The 19,678-nt window shown below is 34.6% G+C and overlaps 1 protein-coding gene across 1 annotated transcript; it reads right to left on the bottom strand.

The window, feature by feature from the left end:
• Nucleotides 1–1,718: 1,718 nt before the first annotated feature.
• On the bottom strand, nucleotides 1,719–6,761 carry LOC102600309 (stromal 70 kDa heat shock-related protein, chloroplastic-like). Its single transcript, XM_006361313.2, has 9 exons — nucleotides 5,965–6,761; nucleotides 4,812–5,064; nucleotides 4,320–4,399; nucleotides 4,072–4,214; nucleotides 3,848–3,946; nucleotides 3,450–3,639; nucleotides 3,093–3,269; nucleotides 2,629–2,850; nucleotides 1,719–2,334 (listed from the first exon to the last, which is right to left on the bottom strand). Exons 1-9 carry the CDS (start codon nucleotides 6,475–6,477, stop codon nucleotides 1,921–1,923), a joined length of 2,091 nt encoding a protein of 696 aa, XP_006361375.1. The 5' UTR covers nucleotides 6,478–6,761; the 3' UTR covers nucleotides 1,719–1,920.
• Between the last annotated feature and the right edge of the window lie 12,917 nt (nucleotides 6,762–19,678).

Genomic DNA, 19,678 nt, shown 5'->3' with positions numbered 1-19,678 from the left:
AGTCAAAACTTTACAATCTAATCGAAAAATTCAATTCACACCCCTAATTATATTGAACTTAATATTTGAGAGAAGTATCAAAAACACCCCTACACTTGACGCAAATTATTAATTTCATTCTCGAACTATTAACAGCCTTAAAAACACCCATCTACTTGACTAACTAAACTTAGATACACCCTTGATATGCTTCCGATATGCAACATATCATAGCAAGTGGTCTCAAACCCTTGTAGGAGCATGAAGTTCTTAATAAAAATCGAGAGAAGTGTTGAAAACACCCTTAAACTTGACTAAAGTACTTTAGGGGTGTATTTCACTAATGTTGCAAGATCGGGAGTGTATATAGTTTCAATTAGTCAAGTAAATGAGTGCTGTTAAGGCTGTCAATAGTTCAGAGATGAAACTAATAATTTGTGCCAAATTTAAGAGCGTTTTGATACTTCTATCCAATACACAATGAGTACCGTGAGTGGGAATGTGATAAGGAGTAGAAAAATATTACCCTAAGAGAAAGGGAACTCATAATTTCCCTCCTAATTAAAGTACTCCCTTAGAACAATTTATATCTTACTTTTTTTTTAGTTGATTTTAAAAAGTATTTTTTAAAAAAAACCTTTTAAATTTTAAAATTTTTAATAACAAGATTAAAAAATATTTTAGTATATTCTACCTAACTTTAAAATCACAAGATTTAAGATTTTCTTTTTTTCATTTTCTTAAATTTAATGTTTTTTTCCGAATAAATTGAAGCACGCAATAAGAAACATCCAAGTTTGCCCACATCACAGTCACACATTTTCATCCAATGATTGACTTACCTTCTTATTCTTTAGTCCCTTTGACAACTTCAACACTCAAATTCTTTTTTCCAACTGCTAATTTAAACCCCACATTCACACTGCAAAAAATAACAGTACCATTTCTGCAGAAAGAAAAAAAAAAACAAAGATGAATAGATATTCAAGAATCAACAGTAAAAGCAAAAGCAAAAGAAAATCAGTAGCTATAGATTTCTCTGATCATCTTTCTCTTTCAATAACTGAAACCCCACCAATAACATCTCAACCCCATGAAGAAAAAAGCAACAAAAATGATGAAAATATTATAAATGGGGAAGAAGGGGATGGAGAGATGTTTGGAGTTATTTTAGAAAGAAGTCGCTCTGTTTCATCATACAAATCCATGACGGAGAAAGAAAGAAGTAGTACTTCAATGAAAAGATCATCTTCAGTTTCATCTTCATCTGTAGGAGGAAGAGGAGGAGGAGGATATTGCAGAATTCATCATCAAAATGATAATAATCCTGTTTATGATGAAAAAACTGAGAATTTTAATGTTCACAAGGAGAAAGGCAATAAGATTCTAAGAGCTTGCATCAAATTGCTTCGATTTAGATGAATTAATGTTGGTTTTCATGATTTATTTATGTCAGATTAACTAACTAGTATTTGTTAACTTCTTTGTTTTATGCTTTAATGTCCCTTTTATTTCATATCTGTTTGAAGTATAAGATGATTGTGAATATGTGACCAATTTCTAATTGGAGGAACTATTCACACTCCTCTTTCTAGTAATATAATACATATTATACAGAATGAGCTATGATAAGAAGATGAATGAAATTTTTTCGTCCTTGAATAAATATTTCAGTTTCAGAATCAATAATGAAAAATCTCCTCATAACATGCAAAATTCTAGCTTCAATTATTGAAATTACTGGGCAATTGATTTCGCTATTACTCGATTTGAGAGTACTTTTGTTGACAAGATTGGTTTGGAAAAGCTATTATTCAACTTTGTTACACTTCCAGTAAACTAGCCACGCATATACAATCCTCTCATCTGCCATTATAAATTTACATGAAATATTTACCGTTGGTGTTGTTGCTAAAAGAAATTTGATACATTGATGGATTCTTAATTGCTTTCGCTGAAGTCTGCATCGATAACTTCTCCATCTCCATCATCTTTGCCGGTGGAACCAGATGCTCCGGTTGTACCAGAACCAGGAGAAGGACCAGAACTGGCAGGACCAGCAGCAGCACCTGGCTGGCTGTATAGAGACTGTCCCAGCTGCATTACTTCTTGGTTCAATGCAGCCATCGCGTCCTTAATGGTTTGAGTAGAATCACTGGAAATGGCATCCTTGAGCTCTTTCAGTTTGGATTCCACTTTGTCTTTAACGTCAGAAGGCACCTTATCTCCCAGCTCTTTTAGCTGCTTCTCGGTTTGGTATACAACAGATTCTGCTTGGTTCTTTGCGTCTATGGCTTCTCTCTTCTCCTTGTCCTCTCTAGCAAACTTCTCAGCTTCTTGAACCATTCTATCAACCTGAAATTTCATTTCATTAAAAGTAACATCAGTGAGAAATGTGTCGTAGGATTAAATAATAACCACAATTACAAATCCATCTGTGATTAATATTTCACACAGTTCGTAACATGCAACTTAAGAATCCACTTAAACTATTGTGCAATACTTGATAAGGTGCGAGGAAAGATCAGGGAATGCAATTTGTATCTTGTCAGGCATTTAATCACACTTACATACTTGAAATATGGTAGCTGTGCTATTAAAAGAATGTCCTCTATTCAGCAAGGGAAATAACAGATTTGTTGAGTGTACCTCATCTTTGGGCAAAGTGCTAGCACCAGTTATGGTAATGTCCTGCTTCTTTCCTGTACCCTTATCAGTAGCCGTGACAGAAAGTATACCATTGGCATCGATGTCGAATTTCACTTCAATCTGGGGAACACCCCTGGGAGATGGAGGGATTCCATCTAGGCGGAACCTTCCAATAGACTTATTATCTTTTACAAACTCTCTTTCACCTTGCAGCACATTAATCTCAACACTGGGTCTTAGGCCTAACTCACACCCCAAAAGCTAGCTCCAGTTATGGTAATGTCCTGCTTCTTTCCTGTACCCTTGTCAGTAGCCGTGACAGAAAGTATACCATTGGCATCGATGTCGAATTTCACTTCTATCTGGGGAACTCCCCTGGGACCTGGAGGGATTCCATCCAGGCGGAAACTTCCAATAGACTTGTTATCTTTTACAAACTCTCTTTCACCTTGCAGCACATTAATCTCAACACTGGTTTGCCCATCTGCTGCAGTTGAAAAAACTTCTGATTTTGAAGTTGGTAGTGTTGTATTTCTTGGGATGATTTTGGTCATAACTCCACCCAGAGTTTCCAGACCAAGTGACAATGGAGTTACATCTAATAACACGATGTCACTAACATCTCCAGCCAAGACACCAGCCTGAGAATATAAAAGAGAATAATGTAACCGGATCACAATATTGCACGAGTCTAATTATTGCATGAAATCTTAAGACGATGATTTGAAGAGAGAGAGAGAGAGAGAGGGGAAAGCCACAAATGACAATGGAGTTACATCTAATAACACGATGTCACTAATATCTCCAGCCAAGACACCAGCCTGAACTGAAGCTCCAAGAGCAACCACTTCATCAGGATTGACAGAAACATTAGGCTCTTTACCAGTCATCTTGCGGACAAGGTTTTGAACAGCTGGTATTCGTGTTGATCCACCAACAAGAACTACTTCATCTATATCTTTGAAGGAAAGGCTGGCATCCTTTAAGGCAGTTTCAACTGGTGTCTTAAGCCTGTGAAGACAAATTCAATCGGAGTTGTCAAGTCAGAAGGACAAACAGTGAAATCTTAGGAACAAGATGATTATGCAGATGGACTATTACAACAGTTTACAGAAGCAAGATCATCTCAAAATCTAAGCTATTGCACAGCTGAAACCTATATTTTCATATCAACACCCCCATACTAATTGACAGGTAATTTTGTGGACAAAATTGGTACCTGTCCAATAAGTCTGAGCATAACTCCTCAAACTTGGCCCTTGTAAATGTTGTGTCAATATGTTTCGGACCATCTGCAGTAGCAGTGATGAATGGCAAACTGCACAAAAAGAAAAGGTACATTCAATGAAAGCCTGTTAGAGCAGAAGCAGCAGTTTCACCCTCAATTTTTTCCAGAAGGGAAGGGGCAGCAAAAGGAGAAAGAACCAGATAGTACTGAGATACCTGATATTAGTTTGAGTCAAGGATGACAATTCTATCTTTGCCTTTTCAGCAGCTTCAGTAAGACGTTGAAGCGCTTGTTTGTCTTTTAGAAGCTCTATCCCTTCTTCTTTCCTAAAAGTATCAGCAAGCCAGTCCACAATTCTCTGTTTGATAGAAAAAAGTGTAAGCATTGTACAGAAGATGCCCCAAAACAAGAAAAAAAAAACAAGATGCATGCGAGCAAAACAAAGGTACTGATGATTTAATACCTTATCAAAATCATCACCTCCTAAGTGTGTGTCTCCTGAGGTAGAAAGTACCTCAAATACTCCATCTCCAACCTCAAGAACTGCATCATAGAAGTTGACATATGAGTTAGTGTAGATAAAACGGCACATTTAGTTAGAATTCTACCCTTGAGCCTTCATAGCACTGTTTTTCCTTCCCTCCAAATTGTTGATGTTCTAGGATGGAATACATAAGTAAAAACAGTAATGTATCAGCTGTCATCATCACTTAGATCACACAGCATACACCACAGAGGTAATCGAATTATGCTCAAGTCTATAATACAACCCAAAACCTAGTACCAAGGAAGAAAACTCTGGAAAAGCAAGATTCATATGATCAGGATGTAGTAAAAATCCTTTTTATATTATTATGCTTATGTTAATAACAATAGTCATCTAAACTATAGGTAAGAAGCACAGAGCCAGTATTGAGATTGAAGCCAGATCTTGCCTCGAATAGTCTTCACATACCTGATACATCAAAAGTACCACCTCCCAGGTCAAAGACTAGAATGGTTTCATTACTCTTCTTCTCAAATCCATAAGCCAAGGAAGCAGCAGTGGGTTCATTGATTATGCGGAGAACATCTAATCCGGCAATGCGACCTGCATCTTTTGTTGCAGTTCTCTGGGAGTCATTGAAGTATGCGGGTACTGTAATCACTGCTTTAGCAACTTTATCATTCAAGAATTTTGAGGCATCATCAACAAGCTTTCTCAAGACCTAAGAATCAAAAATTAAGCAATTCCTTAGAATAACAAGAAAAGAAGCATGATGGTTTTCAAATATGCATCATTGAAGGTTCAAATTCAATTACTATTGAAACAGGTAAATACGGATATGTCTAATGACTCCATCCATCCCAAATATGTAACCGTACTTACTTTATAATCATACCAACTTTCAATGGTTCAGTTAAACAAATCAAATTCCACAGATAATTTAACTAAGAGATTGAAAGATAATAAAACCCACAATAGCTAGCTTCAACTCATCACTGATTCCCCATTCATATTAGCAGTGCTGTCCACAGGAGCACTGCACCATTATTAGTTATAACTTAAAACAACATAATTTTATGGTTAGTCACAGTTGCACAACCAAGATCACCAGCCTACAAGTAATGAGAAATAGCCCAAACCAAATATGGTTTCTCATAAATAGCACTCGTCCGTTTCAATTTATTTGTTTGGTTTTGACTTTGACACGATTTTTATTTTTTTTTAAAAAGGAAGACTTGTGATCTTAAATAAAGGATACGTAGAATGTATCAACATACTCTTTAATCTTAATCTTGTGGTCTTTTATACGCCACGTAAAAAGTTAGAATCAAGAATTGCCATATACAAAAAAATGCATTCTTTTTTAAACGAACTAAAACAGAGCCGGTTAGGCAAAAGGCAGAGATGCTTGAATAAACACACACTAAAACAAAATTTCAAACTTTGTAGATAATCAAGAAAACAGAGTAACCAAAAGCAGCCAAACATCAACCTAAGTTTCAGCTCCAAAATTGATAAAAACCATAAATCTGTCAGCCAAACTTAATTCCAAGTTCAATTTTGCAGTGAAATTTATACGTAGTACATAAATTCACCATTAAAATGGGACAGCCATACATACCTGAGCCGAAATTTCCTCAGGAGCAAATTGTTTACCAATAGCAGGACACTCAAGTTTAACATTCCCATTCTCATCCTTCATTACTCTATACGATACTTGTTTCGACTCTTCATCAACCTCCGCCATTTTCCTCCCTATAAACCTCTTCACTGAGAAGAAAGTGTTCTCCGGATTCACCACCGATTGCCTTTTCGCTATCTGCCCAACTAATCTATCCCCATTCTTCGTATACGCCACTACAGACGGCGTCGTTCTTTGCCCCTCCGCATTTGTCACTATTGTCGGTTTCCCACCTTCCATTACTGCCACCGCTGAATTCGTCGTCCCCAAATCTATCCCCACCACCTTCTCATTCACTACTTTCATGGGTCTGCACCTTTGCCTCACCGCCTTGTCGCTGTAACATTTCTTCCGTGATGCAAAACTAATTCTCCCTCCCAAAAATGGGGTTTTGTTATCCAGCTTATGCCCGGAAAATGGGATTTTCACTTGGTGGGTTGCTGATGAAGCCATTTTTTAACTGAAAAATAGGTTTGGTTTAGTGTGTGAGAGTGAAATATTGAAATGATCGACAATTCTTGTTGTTGATGAAACTCTGCAAGTGAGAGAGGGATGTATATAGAGAAAGGATACTGGTAAAGGACAATTCTAGAAGGGTCTAGGGGATCAAGATTTTGTTGTTTTGGAGTATTATATACTGTAAAAGGCGATAGATAAAGAGAAGGTCCTTGTCTTGGTTATGGGGTTTTCATGAAAATTGTGGGCAACTCCAGGAGCTTCTGGTGAAGACAACACAAACTTCTTTTTGGCGTTTTCCCACCTACAGGGTGATTTCTGAAAATTTTGATTTATTTTTTACCTAGTTAAAAATAAAAGTTTTTGACAAAAAATTCAAGAACCCAAAAACTAGAAAAAAAATGATTTTGGGCCATAATCTTGTTTTGGAGTTCTTTTAAAAATTTAAAACGTACCAATTTTTTTTTTTTTAATTTTATAAAAAGAACTACTAATCATTTATGTTATAAAAAGTGTGGGCGTGAGTTGAGACGGTTTATGTAACATGGGTAAGGCGAAAGCTTCGAGACATGAGACGTAACTCCTATGAATCTATTGTAATGACCTAATTTGTTGTTATTTAAAAAGACACCTTGTGCGGAATCCCAAAAATTCTTGAAATACATTGTCAATTTTAAAATCAAGGTACGCGACTAAATTTAGGAATTTGAATTGATTCGGGTTGATGTCATCCCGTCATAGCGAAAAGACTCCTGCTATGGCGACACCTCTATAGCGTCTACATGACCGTTATAGTGGGGCTGACGAGATCATACCCTAGAAACGTAAGTTCTTTAATTTTTCTTCCACTTTTCATTATAGTAAAATAAGTAAGGGTAATTTAAAGTAATTTGATATTCTAAGGTAATACTGAGATATATTGCTGGGACAACAAAGCACGAAATTTGATATTCTAAGGTAATAAATTTCATACTAACTGTATTTACTGATAGTGACTATGTTGGCAACATTGATGATAAAAAGAGAACATCTAGTTTGTTGTTTAATGATGGATCTGGAGCAATTTCATGGAGTTCAAAGAAGCACCAAGTAGCGGCCTTATCAACTTTAGAGGCCTAATATACTGCAACAACCTCTGCAGCTTGTCAAACAATTTGGTTAAGGAGACTTGGTGCTGATTTTAATAAAAAACCAACTGGTGCAACTAAGAATTTTTTGTGACAATAGATCTTTTATTGCGATGAGAAAGAAGCCAACATTTCATAGTAGAACAAATCACATAAATATTCGCTATCACTATAATCGAAGTCTTGTTTCTAACGGAGAGATTACTTTGAAGTAATGTGATATAAATGAGCAATCAACAGACATCTTTACGAAGTCATTTCTGCAAGCAAAGCACGAGTTCTTCAAAGTTCAACTTGGAGTTTGCAGTTTTGAATCAAGGGAGAGTGTTGAAAAGTGATTTAAAAGATACTTGACCAAGTCTTTAGGAGTTTGTTAATTGGTTTTTTTCTATTTTAGCAAGTTTAGATGTTGTGACAAATTAGAAGCTAATAGTACTTAGAGAGTTAGTGGACCTAAATTTTAGTATTTTCAATTTTATTGTAAACCTATTTATAGGCAAGTCTCATTTCTTTCATTACGTATCAGACTTGATTGAAGTTTGCAGTAGTTTTTCATTTTTTTTGCTCTCTATTCTATTCACTTTTCCTCTTCCAACTACAAAATCGACTAGTGTCATTGGTCACTCAGCGATTCTTCCTCTCAATGACGAGGGACGGAAAGAGAATCCGCTTTCATTGGAATATCCGATTCAAAGGCAAGAGACAAAGAGAGAATAAGTTCATTTTGGGTCACAGAAAGGATCGGATCAAAGGAGAAAAGTTAGGCACTTCCTGACTCCGTGGTCATCCTGATTTGATGATGAACATGATCCTCATGTGAGATCTCCCCAAACATAACTTAGGATTTCGCCTAATGGCTAAGATGTGATCGTCCAAAGAAAAGGCTTCAGGCTCGAAGTGGGAAAACTAGGATTAATATCATTTGGTAGGTTTTGAAAGGCATAATCGGGTCAAAGAATGCCTATAATCATTTCCCAAACCAAACATAACTCAAGATTTCGCCTTGATAAACAGTTAAGCCAAGTTCTAGATCAACAGTGCGATGCAAATGAATTTTGATCTAAAAGCTCACCACACAATGCGCATGAAACCATGAAGTCGATTTTATTCTTATCTTGAATGTATGCAAGAGAATTTTCAAAATTCACAAAAGTACAAATGAGAGGTACCACGGGAATCTATGGTTTACCACAAAGTCAGTCATCTTCATCATATTGAATATTTCGCATGCTCCTAACTGTATTGGTCTCAACTGAGCTGAAGACATGACTCTTACAATATATACACAATATTTTTTTTAAAAGAATGAATATCGAACCTAAGAAGGGTTGCCTACGTATCTCATTAAGAAGAGAATCAGGTGCGCGTAGTTCATGCAGATATGTCCTTGAAAATATGCACAAACTATTTGACTCTTTTTTTTGAATTTAAAATTTTGAATACCGAACCCAAGAAGGGCTATTTTCACCAAGATGAGAATCAGGTTCGCATAGTTCGTGCATATATGTTTTTGAAAATATGCACAAACTATATTTTTTTTTTTGATTTTTTTTTTGAAACTCGAAAGAATAAATACCGAATCCAAGAAGGGCTGCTTACTTATCTCATCGAGATGAGAATCAAGTTCGCGTAGTTAGTTCAGATAGAGCATAAAATAATTTTAAAATTTAGACAAACTCGGAGCGATTCATTGTATCCTCTTAACTGTCGGTCTTTATACTGTCTGTTGAATGTGATCTCTCATTTTTCTTACAGTAACCACTTGTCGTATTCTTTTTTTTTAAATATCTCTTGGAACTATCTTCTCCCAATTATCCACGAGAACCAGACATCATTATGACCATCCCCGACGACAGTCGGGGATGGTTTTCTTGCAAAAATATAAGAAATGTGTGAAAGCAGGGCCAACATGCAAAACAATAAAAAATAAATGAGTGCAACCTTATAGTCAAAGACTCCCCTGATTTATCTTTTGACTTGATACTAGTGTCTTATGAAATACAAAGACTCGAATTTCGCGAGTCCTATTGTCCCTTACAACTTCGAACAAACAATGACTTCCAGATTCTGATATAAATCAACCTCTCGTTTAAAAAGAAAAAAACTCAAGAGGCAAAAGTATTAGTTCGAGTTCATAATGGATAATGCAAAATATCGCACAAAAAATTAATTAAACACATAAGCACTGTTTTGATTGAATACAAACTCAATTATATCACATAACATACAAACAATTATTGCGCATCCTATACAAATATGTGACTCTTTTGTGCCAAGGGTAGGCCTATCGATCTGAAGAATGTATTACGCCATTTGACAAAATTGCCCCAAAATACTTAGTACTAATTTTATGAATAAATCAAATAGAATTACAAAATAAGAAAAAAGAAAAAAAAAGAAAGAAAAAGATACAAATAATCAGTCTCACGCAGGGGTACCATCCTAAACTAATCCTTTGTGGAATATACTTCCTTTTGTGCTTTTTGTCATTTCCGAATGCCAACACCTTTTGGATGGAATGGTAGCTTGTAAAGTTCATTCTTTGACTGGATTAAGCTACTAAATTAAACCCCCAACCCCGAGTGACAATGAATTGCCACATGACGTATACATCTTTCAAATTTGAACACACAATTATGATCGTCCATTTAGGCCGGAGGCTATTTTAGACTCAAGGTGGGCTTTTAATGGACCCAACACGCCTTGGGTGTTGGGTCGACTTAGTTCAAAATGCGCTAGAAATCGGGATTTGGTTTCGCTCTACGCTAGTTGACTAAAAGTGGCTTTTGAAAGACCGGAAACCCAAGTGGACAACTTAGGCTGGAACTCACGACAACCATTGGATGCATGACGAACCAATAAATTGTCGATCATTCCGAAAAAAGGTTGAGTATAAAAAAGTCCGACTGCGGTTTCGCAAAATCGTCCTTTGATATACTATACATACAACAGAAAATGCCATGAAATGCAATGACAGTTATATACATTTTAAACAAATAATGAATAAATAACAAGTATAATATACAAATAATCAACAAAATATACAAGATATAATGAATAACACAATAAAAGAATAAGGGAAAAGACATAGATTCCCCCTTGAACTTGTCCCGAAAAGTCAGTTACACTCTTAAACTATCCTGGCGACCTATTACACACATTTACTACTTAAAAGTGAATTTATTTACTCTCTAAAATTGACGTGGCAAAAAAATAAAAAATAAATAAAAAACTAGCGCGTCAGCAAAAATTAAAGTTAAACAAAGAATTAAAAAAATCAAAATCTTCCTTCCCCTCCCATTACCCTTTAGAAAAAGAATTAAAAAATTAAAATCTTTCATCCCCATCCATTACCCTCTTGTTCTTCATTCTTTAATTTTCATCATAATTTTTTATTTTTCATCACAACCTCAAAGATTCACAATGACGTGAGTATAGTAGTGGTGTTGTTTGTTGTGATTATTTGTTGGTTGTTCAGATTATTTGTTGGTTATTCAGATATGAAAGTGTGGAGCTCTTTGGAACTTCATCAGAGCCATGGCTGAAGCTTTGAGCTTGCCGACACACCTGTAAAACAAATCAAAAGAATAAAATCGCAAAGGGATAAGGTAAGGGGGTTTGGTTTGGTGTTTGTTGGTGATTGATTTGGATTTTGAGTGGCTGTTTTGTGGTGGTTGTTTGGTGGCCGATGGTTCGTCGAAAAAGAAGAACAAATGGCGTTGTGGAGGTGGACTTATGGTGGTGATGGGTTGGTTGTTCTTCACCGGAGAAGACAAAGAAAATTCTTGTATAAATTCAAATGAATGATTTCTCCGATGAGATTAGAGATAAAGTGGGTGGGATTTAGTGATAAAAAAGATATAACTATTAGAGAATTTTAATAATTAATTAGAGATTAATTAGTGTAAAATAGAGTTAACAAAAAGAAAATTAATTAATAAAGAAAACAAAACAAAAAGAATATAAGAAATTATAAAATTTGACGTGGCACTAACGTGGCGATGATGTGGCAGCGAGTGTAATACACTACATGCTGTGAGAGTGGTGTTACACGTCTCAGGATAGTATTAAATTTATTTTAAATAGTAAAGGTGTGTAATAGGTTGTCACAATAGTTTAAGCGTGTAATTGACTTTTCGTGACAAGTTTAGGGGGTAATTTATGCCTTTTCCCAAAGAATAACTCCTCAATTTGAAAAAATAAACTCATAGTGGTTAGAACATCTATATCCCCAGCGGAGTCGTCATTCTGTTTACATTCCTATTTTATTCAAATAGGACGAACCGTCGCGGTGACTCAAAAAAAAATCAATTAAATCAATTTTAAAAGAATTTTAAGAATAAACGAATTTTAAAGGAGTCGCCACCTAATTTTAGGAAAAACGAGGAAACCAATTAAATGATATACGAAACCAATAGATTCTAGGTAAGGGGTTCAAGTTATTCCGAAGGGAAGATGTTAGACATTCTTCGAAATCCACAATTGTGGGTCCCAACTAAATCATTTTTTTCAAATTGAGGAGGAGATAATAATAATATACAATTATAATAAACATGCAATGTACACAAGTAATAAAGTAAACAAGTAATATGAGAAATGACTTAATGTTTGCCTATCACTAACAATATACATAATAATGAATATAGTTTTCGAACTTTATTCGAATGGCTTCAATGAGAAGCGACTCCGGAGTACCTGTAAAGACACTTAGTAAAAGTGTTAGTAATAAATAAATACGAGTAAAAATGAATAAATCAAATAATAACTTAAAAATAAAATCCCGTCTTATTAACATGGGAGGCCTTGGAAATCGACGGTAATCTCTTCATCGGCCAATTTTAACATACAAAGAATATAAATCTAAACTAAATTTCCGTCTTTTAAAATGGAGAGACCTGCAAAATCGACGGAGAGATTTTTTTCATTGGCCAATTTAACTATAATAATGATAATGATATAAAACTAACAAATGCAACATAACATAATGTGTAATATTTTTCAAACAAGAAATCAACGAGAAAAAAAATAAAAAATAAACAAACATAAAATTATTCCAAGGCAAACAAAAATAGCACTAAGTCATGATTAGATATCAAAGTAAACAAACGTGATTCAAAAAGTGATCAGAAATCATTTTAACTGACAAACATATATAAATAATTCATATAGATCTACCATTAGTCAACAATAACAATTATTGAAATTCAAAGAAAAAAGTAATTAAGAAAGAAGAAAACCATCTATGTAAATAAGAGATTTATAATGATTCTTATAGATAAGTTCAAACATCACCAGAAAATACTCAAAATAATTAAATCGGTCACAAAAATAAAAATAATCAATGTTATGTTGTAATTTTTCTATCTTTAGAAAAATCACTTTTTGAAATGTTCTAAGTATAAAAAAATTTGAGAAAAATATTTAGAAAAGAGTCGCCACTTAATTTTTTAAAGAAATTAAGAAGACTTATAATTTTCAAAGATTTAAATAGAAAAAATCATTTGAAAATACCAAAGAGGTTTCGAAGTTCAATTTATACTTCGAGAAGGGTTTAAGCATTCGAAGTGTCCGCTAACATGCGGTTGACCTGCAACTTGACTAAAATATATTTGACTATTTTTAGGAAAATAATGGTTTAACCTAAAAAATGATAACTTACAATATTTGATTAACTTTGAAAAAATAATTAAATAAATGACGCATTTTTTTATTTTTTTTTAGAGAAAGGGACCCAAAATGAAATATTTGAATTAAACTGCAAGTGATTAGAATATTAATAAAACTAGATTAATTTGAATTTATTTAATTCATTTTTGAAACAATAATTTAAACCAATTTGATAAATTAAAGTATGAAAATCATTTTAAATTAATTGACTAACCCTTTAGAGAAAATGCCTAAGTAAGTATTCATTAATTTAATTTGGAAAAAAAAGAAAGTTTTGACTAACATTTTTAAAGTTTATTTGAGAAAAACATTTTTAACATGAAACAATTTTAAAATTAGTAAAAAAAATGTAATTTAAGGTAAGAAGCATTAAAGAATATCCTTTTTAAGGACCAAAGGTTTAACTTAATAAAATTTTGACAAATATACTAGATTAATAAAATAAATGAACACAAAAACATAAAATATATTAAAATTAAACCAACACAAAGAAAATAACTCATCTTTTGGAGAATTTATTAAGTTAATTAACAATATAAAGTTAGAGTTAAACAACAAACAATAAATAATCACAATTAAATAATTAAAGAGTGAGGGAGAAATTGGATTTGGGCCTCCTTTTTGGGCCAATTTCGCTGGAATTTTTTGGGGGTTTTAATCCTAAACCCATTTTTGTATACACCTGATGTATATTAGTGTATATTAGCGTGTATATCAGCCCTTTTCATATGTCTCTTGCTTTCGGACACCTGTATTTTGCCTCCGTCCTGTGTTTTTGCGTTTTGGGATCTGACATTTGCTATACTAAACATGTATATCAGTGTATAATGATGTATACAACCCCTTTTTCTGCATTATTTATTTCCGTTTGCCCTATATTTCAGCCTCTGCTCTTGGAATGGATGAAGTTGACTCGATAATGAATCTCAACTCAACGAAATGCAATGATGGAGTCCAAAATGAACTCGGATAAATGTCACATGTAAAAGAAGAAGATAAAATCACATAAGAATCTTATTTATCTAAATTAAGGAAATACATAATTGTGTTTTTAGAGTCCTAAATCAAGGAATATCCTACTGTATGCAAAACAAGGTGGACCTGTATATTGACAAAGCATATTTAATCCTAAGGATAGAAGACACTTTCAATAAAATTACTCAAAAGAGTAAGAAATAGAAAATTATAACCAACAAGAAATTACACTAGGCAAACTAGTACCAACAAACATATTATTAATAACTAGAAATATTTTTGTAAATGAATTGAAACACCAAACAATAATTTACGTCAAAGCTAAGAGGTAACTTCAATAATACTTGCCTTTATGCATCTGTAGTTAACCAACAAATAAACATAAAAATCTCAGAAATTTACCCGCGTAATGAGAGACAACCAAATTAGACTCAAGTATTAATATCCTACCAAAGATTTAGAGGTAAAATCAAAGGAAGCATTATATGAGAAAAGACATGGAGAACTATTTAATAACTCTAAGTTAAAACACCTAAAAAAGGGAATACTTATGACTATACTAAAATAACAATCATGAACTAATGAAATATATCAATCACGAACATGCTAAAAGGATAAGACCAAACTCATTTTTTATGCAATAAAGCTATTACTCTTTTAGATCAAATCATAAGATAGGCATGAAAATCTACAACTTAGAGTTTCTTAAACATTATAACTAATAGAAATAAATGGCAAAGATGCATTTCTCAATGTGATAGTAATTAAAGAGCTGTCTCAGAATAATCAACGGGCTAAAGCAAATCATACCAGACTACTAGATTCAACATAAGTGATGAAATTTTATTTTCAAAATATACCAAGATAAAGATGTAACATGACATACATAGCAAGATCAAAGTGAAACAATATGCACATGCTGCTATGAAACACTTCAATAAACCAAAACACTACCAATACAACGAACCAATATGGTATTTTTATAATAAGTTTCGAAAACTAAATCCTCACCAAGCACAGAGCATTCAATATCGAGATAAAAACACAATAATGACTAACCGATTCATACCACCTATAACAATCCAACTATAAGCTAGGAAACTAAGCAACGAAATTAGAATGAAAATAAATTACCTTCTTCGGAGCAGCGAACTGAGATAAGACGAGCAAGAAAGGGCAGTGATTCTTCCACCAAAACACGATTTTGAGAAACTCGAACGAACATGACAAAAACGAGCGAGAGCCAAGATTGATCTGAACAACTTTAAAGATTTTTGGTTTAGATATATTTCTTCCTCTCAACAGTTAGCTAACTCTTAATATTTTTCTCCCAACTTTCCCCCCCCCACCCCAACAGTGAAGAATGAGGGGATATATATAAAAGGGAAAATCTGGAAAATTCGAGTGGGAAAAGGGTAGAGTAGGAATTTGAAGCTCGAACTCACAATTCAAAATTTTCTCCCCAAAGGAAGGGAAAAAGTTGTTCTTGGTACAAGATTCAACCAAAATCCCATGAAATTCGGATGAAAAAAAATCAAGGTGGGCGGCTGTTGCAGAGAAAGTTGTGCGAACTGTTGGATATTGACGCATGAGGGACAAGAAGACGTGTACAGGGTCGTTCACGTGTGTTTTCGCTGTCTGGATTTGGGTCGCTTCGCTGGAGCTGGGTTTCGTTTTGTTCGGGTCGCGATGAGGAAGAAGGAGAACGACTACAGGGGTCGGTTGGTGTACTGTACGCTGCTGGTTTTTTTTTTTGGAATGGGTCGGTTGCTGTTGTTATATGTTGTATTGTGTTTGGGATGGGAATATTGAAGAGCTCCCAATATTGAATTGGAAAATGAGCTTTTGGGATTTAAATTGGAATGGGCCAGCTGGGTTCGGCCTAAAATGGTCTGAAAATTGAATTGAAGACAAGGTAAGGAATTTGTTAGAATTGTAATTAAGAAAAGGGCCACAGAATTGCAAACTTGGCCCACTTAAGTTAAAAACTTAACTATATTGAGATAATCAATTAATTCAGCTAGAACTTAAATGAAACGAATTAATATAATTAACTAATGAGCTTCTTAATTTTAACGAAATAAAATAATTAAATCAATAGACTAATGACTCAAAATATAAACTACTAATTTAGACAAAATTAATTTAATAAAATACTTACTAAAATTAAAATTTTTTTGAGATGGTTTTCGAAATGTTTATAAAATATACTAATTATATACAAAATTATATAAAACATATATGTTAATTTAAAATTACAAAAAATGATAAAACTATTTAGAATAACTTGCAAACTATAATTATTATTATTTTATTTTTATTTTTTGAAATTTGATAAAACTAATTATTTTAAATCGTTTGAAATTGAAGAAGCTCGAAATAATTAATTTATATTGTGGAGGTACAAAATTGGGTGTCAACAACTGTACCTCGTTTGACTTGGATTGATGAAAGAAATCTGAGGCAAATGAAATTGACAAATCCAATTTTGACCAACCACATCTTTATTTTCTATGAAAAGGGTTTTTGTATAGACTTAGGAATTATGGCCGAACCCCGAAAATGGGTTTTCTACATATCTCAGACTATATGAGAATTTAGGCCACTTGTTGTTCGATACACTTGATTTACCGCACGATGATGAAAGAAATCAAAAGTTATTCCAATATTGAATTATAAAGAGACTGAAACACTTAGGAATAGGATTTAGGAGCGAATGTTGGAATACAGCCGAGTTTTCATCTCTGATACCGCCTACATATCCCTTAATTTAGGGAATCAAGTTGCTTGTAGTTTGACTCAATCGGTTGAAAAGGAAATCTATTATGCAAGATAACCTTTGGTTCTGGGGGAGTGCCAAGTAAGTCGAGTGTGAAAAGGATGCTTGCAACCTCTTAAGCATGAATGTGGTGCACTTCACATCCATAATTAAGAACTTAAACGGACATAATTTTCAAAACTCTTGGTGCATTGTCACTAGAATTGGAAAGTTGCCTCCGGTGGAAACCAAATTTCTCGGATGCGCAACTGGAATCGATAAACCTAAAGAAAAACCCACATGCCTTCTAGTAGGGTGTAGTTTGATTGTGGTGGAAGTCGCTCCTCAACTCGCGTCCTAAGAGTTTGGTGTTCCTCTTTGAACTATGCCCCAGTTCGCTGCTAAGAAAAAGTTCAACGTTGTGCTGCATTCTTTTTTATCTCCGCACCTGTAGTTTGCTTGAGAATTCATCCGCTTGGATGCTCTCGACAAAGACTGAGATAAAACTCATTACCATAGAAATGTAATCCCAAATGAGGAGATGGTGTCTTTTGTCATGTTGACACTTAATTGCTCTACTTGGACATTTGATGTCAGCTTCCTCTATTCCTACGTAAAGCAAATAAGGCTCGTATTTTGTATTTGTAATATAATCTTCAATGTACTCTTCTTTTGATGACGAAGTAATAAAATAAGCAGATGTAATATGCTGATAGTTCTGTTGATGTCGTTATTGATGGTTCTCTTGATGTTGTTCTTGCCATAAAAATGATGCAACCGATGTTGATTTTCTCGCGATGCATGGTTTCTTTTTCTGCGATGCGTGAATCTTTTCTCTTGCGATGCATGACCTCTTTCTCTTGCAATGCATGACTCTTTGTCTTGCAACACATGACTTCTTTCTCTTGCGATGCATGATTTCTTTCTCTTGCAATGTATGACTTCTTTCTCTTGCAATGCATGACTTCTTTCTCTTGCGATGCATACTTCTTTCTCTTGTGATGCATAAATCTCTTTTCCGCGATGCATGACTTCTTTCCCGCGATGCATGACTTCTCTTGCAATGCTTGAATTCCTTCTTTTGCTATGCATAAATCTCTTTCTCTTGTAATGTATGACTTCTTTTCCGCGATACATGAATCTTTTCTTGCTATGCATGATTTCCTTCCCGTGATGCATGAATCTTTTTTCCCACGATGCATGACCTTTTTCTCGAGATGCATGAATCTTCTTTTGCAATGCATGAACTCTTTCTCTTGTAATGCATGAATCTTTTGATGATGCCTCCCTGGTACCGAACGAAGACAATGATTCACCGAGCAACCAGGTGATCTTCTAGATATCTTCTGGGTGGCGATATCGTCTCAATTGACAATACAATTAAAATGACCCTCGGAGTAGTGGTATCATCTCATTTGACAATACGATATGAATGGATCTCCGGGTAAGAATATTATCATGTTTGATAATAATAATGCAGATAAACATCCTCCAAGTATCTATAGTTGCTGGAAAACAAATAAAGTTTCTCTGTTCGAGGTTTTCATTTGTTCCATCTTCGAACATAATTGTATATTCATTATGGACCTCTCTAAAAAATTCTGTCCCAGTTTCTATTTTAAAGAAGAATAGAAATCTTACGGGAGATATGACCGAACCGTTGTGGCGCCTTCGTATCCCGTTAAGGTAGGAATCAGGTCAAACATAATTCAGATACAAAAGGAAACATTGAAAAGGATAAAAGGGGGTGACTGAGGCCGACATAGGCCGCCTACGTATCTCATTCTTGAGAATTCAGGTCAGACATAGTTCATTACAAAGGAAAAATATTAAAAAGGGGTAAAGGAGTGACCGAGGCCGACATAGGCTGCCTACGTATCTCATTCTTGAGAATTCAGGTCAGACGTAGTTCATTACAAAGGATAGACTCCAAACAAAGCAATCGCAAGCAAATAGAACGATTACAAGGAAATAACAGAAATGAAAGCCGAAGCTTCACACATAGTATCTCTTGACAGCATCTGAGTTGATCGGTTTCGGCCACTCGGTGCTATCCATCTTCGACAGGACCAAGGCACCTCCAGATAACACCTTGCGAACCATGTAGGGTCCTTGCCAATTTGGTGCAAATTCCTTTTATACTCATCCTGATGAGGAAAATGCGTTTGAGAACCAACTGACCAATTTCAAACCTTCTGGCTCTTACTTTCTTGTGGAAAGCGCAAATCATTCTCTGTTGATACAGTTGTCCATGACAAACAACAACCATTTTCTTCTCATCGATCAATGTCAACTGATTGATCCACTTGCGAACCCATTTAGCATCACTCAATTCATCTTTTTGGGTGATTCTCAATGAAGGTATTTCAACTTCTATAGGTATAACTGCTTCTGTTCCATATACTAGCAAATATGGAGTAGCTCCAACTGATGTTCTGATAGTCATTCGGTAACCCAACAAAGCATACGGCAACATCTCATGCCAACCTCTGCGATTATCAATCATTTTCCTCAAAATCTTCTTTATGTTCTTGTTGGCAGCTTCTACGGCTCCATTCATTTGGGGACGATAGGCGGTTGAGTTCCAGTGAGTAATCTTGAATTGTTCACATATCTCTCTCATCAAATGACTGTTGAGATTCGCTCCATTATCAGTAATGATGGATTCTGG

Source organism: Solanum tuberosum, unplaced genomic scaffold, assembly GCF_000226075.1.
Source record: "Solanum tuberosum cultivar DM 1-3 516 R44 unplaced genomic scaffold, SolTub_3.0 scf00353, whole genome shotgun sequence".
Lineage (NCBI taxonomy): Eukaryota > Viridiplantae > Streptophyta > Magnoliopsida > Solanales > Solanaceae > Solanum > Solanum tuberosum.
Note: the sequence above shows the minus strand (reverse complement) of the source record. Positions and strands in the feature narration are given on the sequence as shown.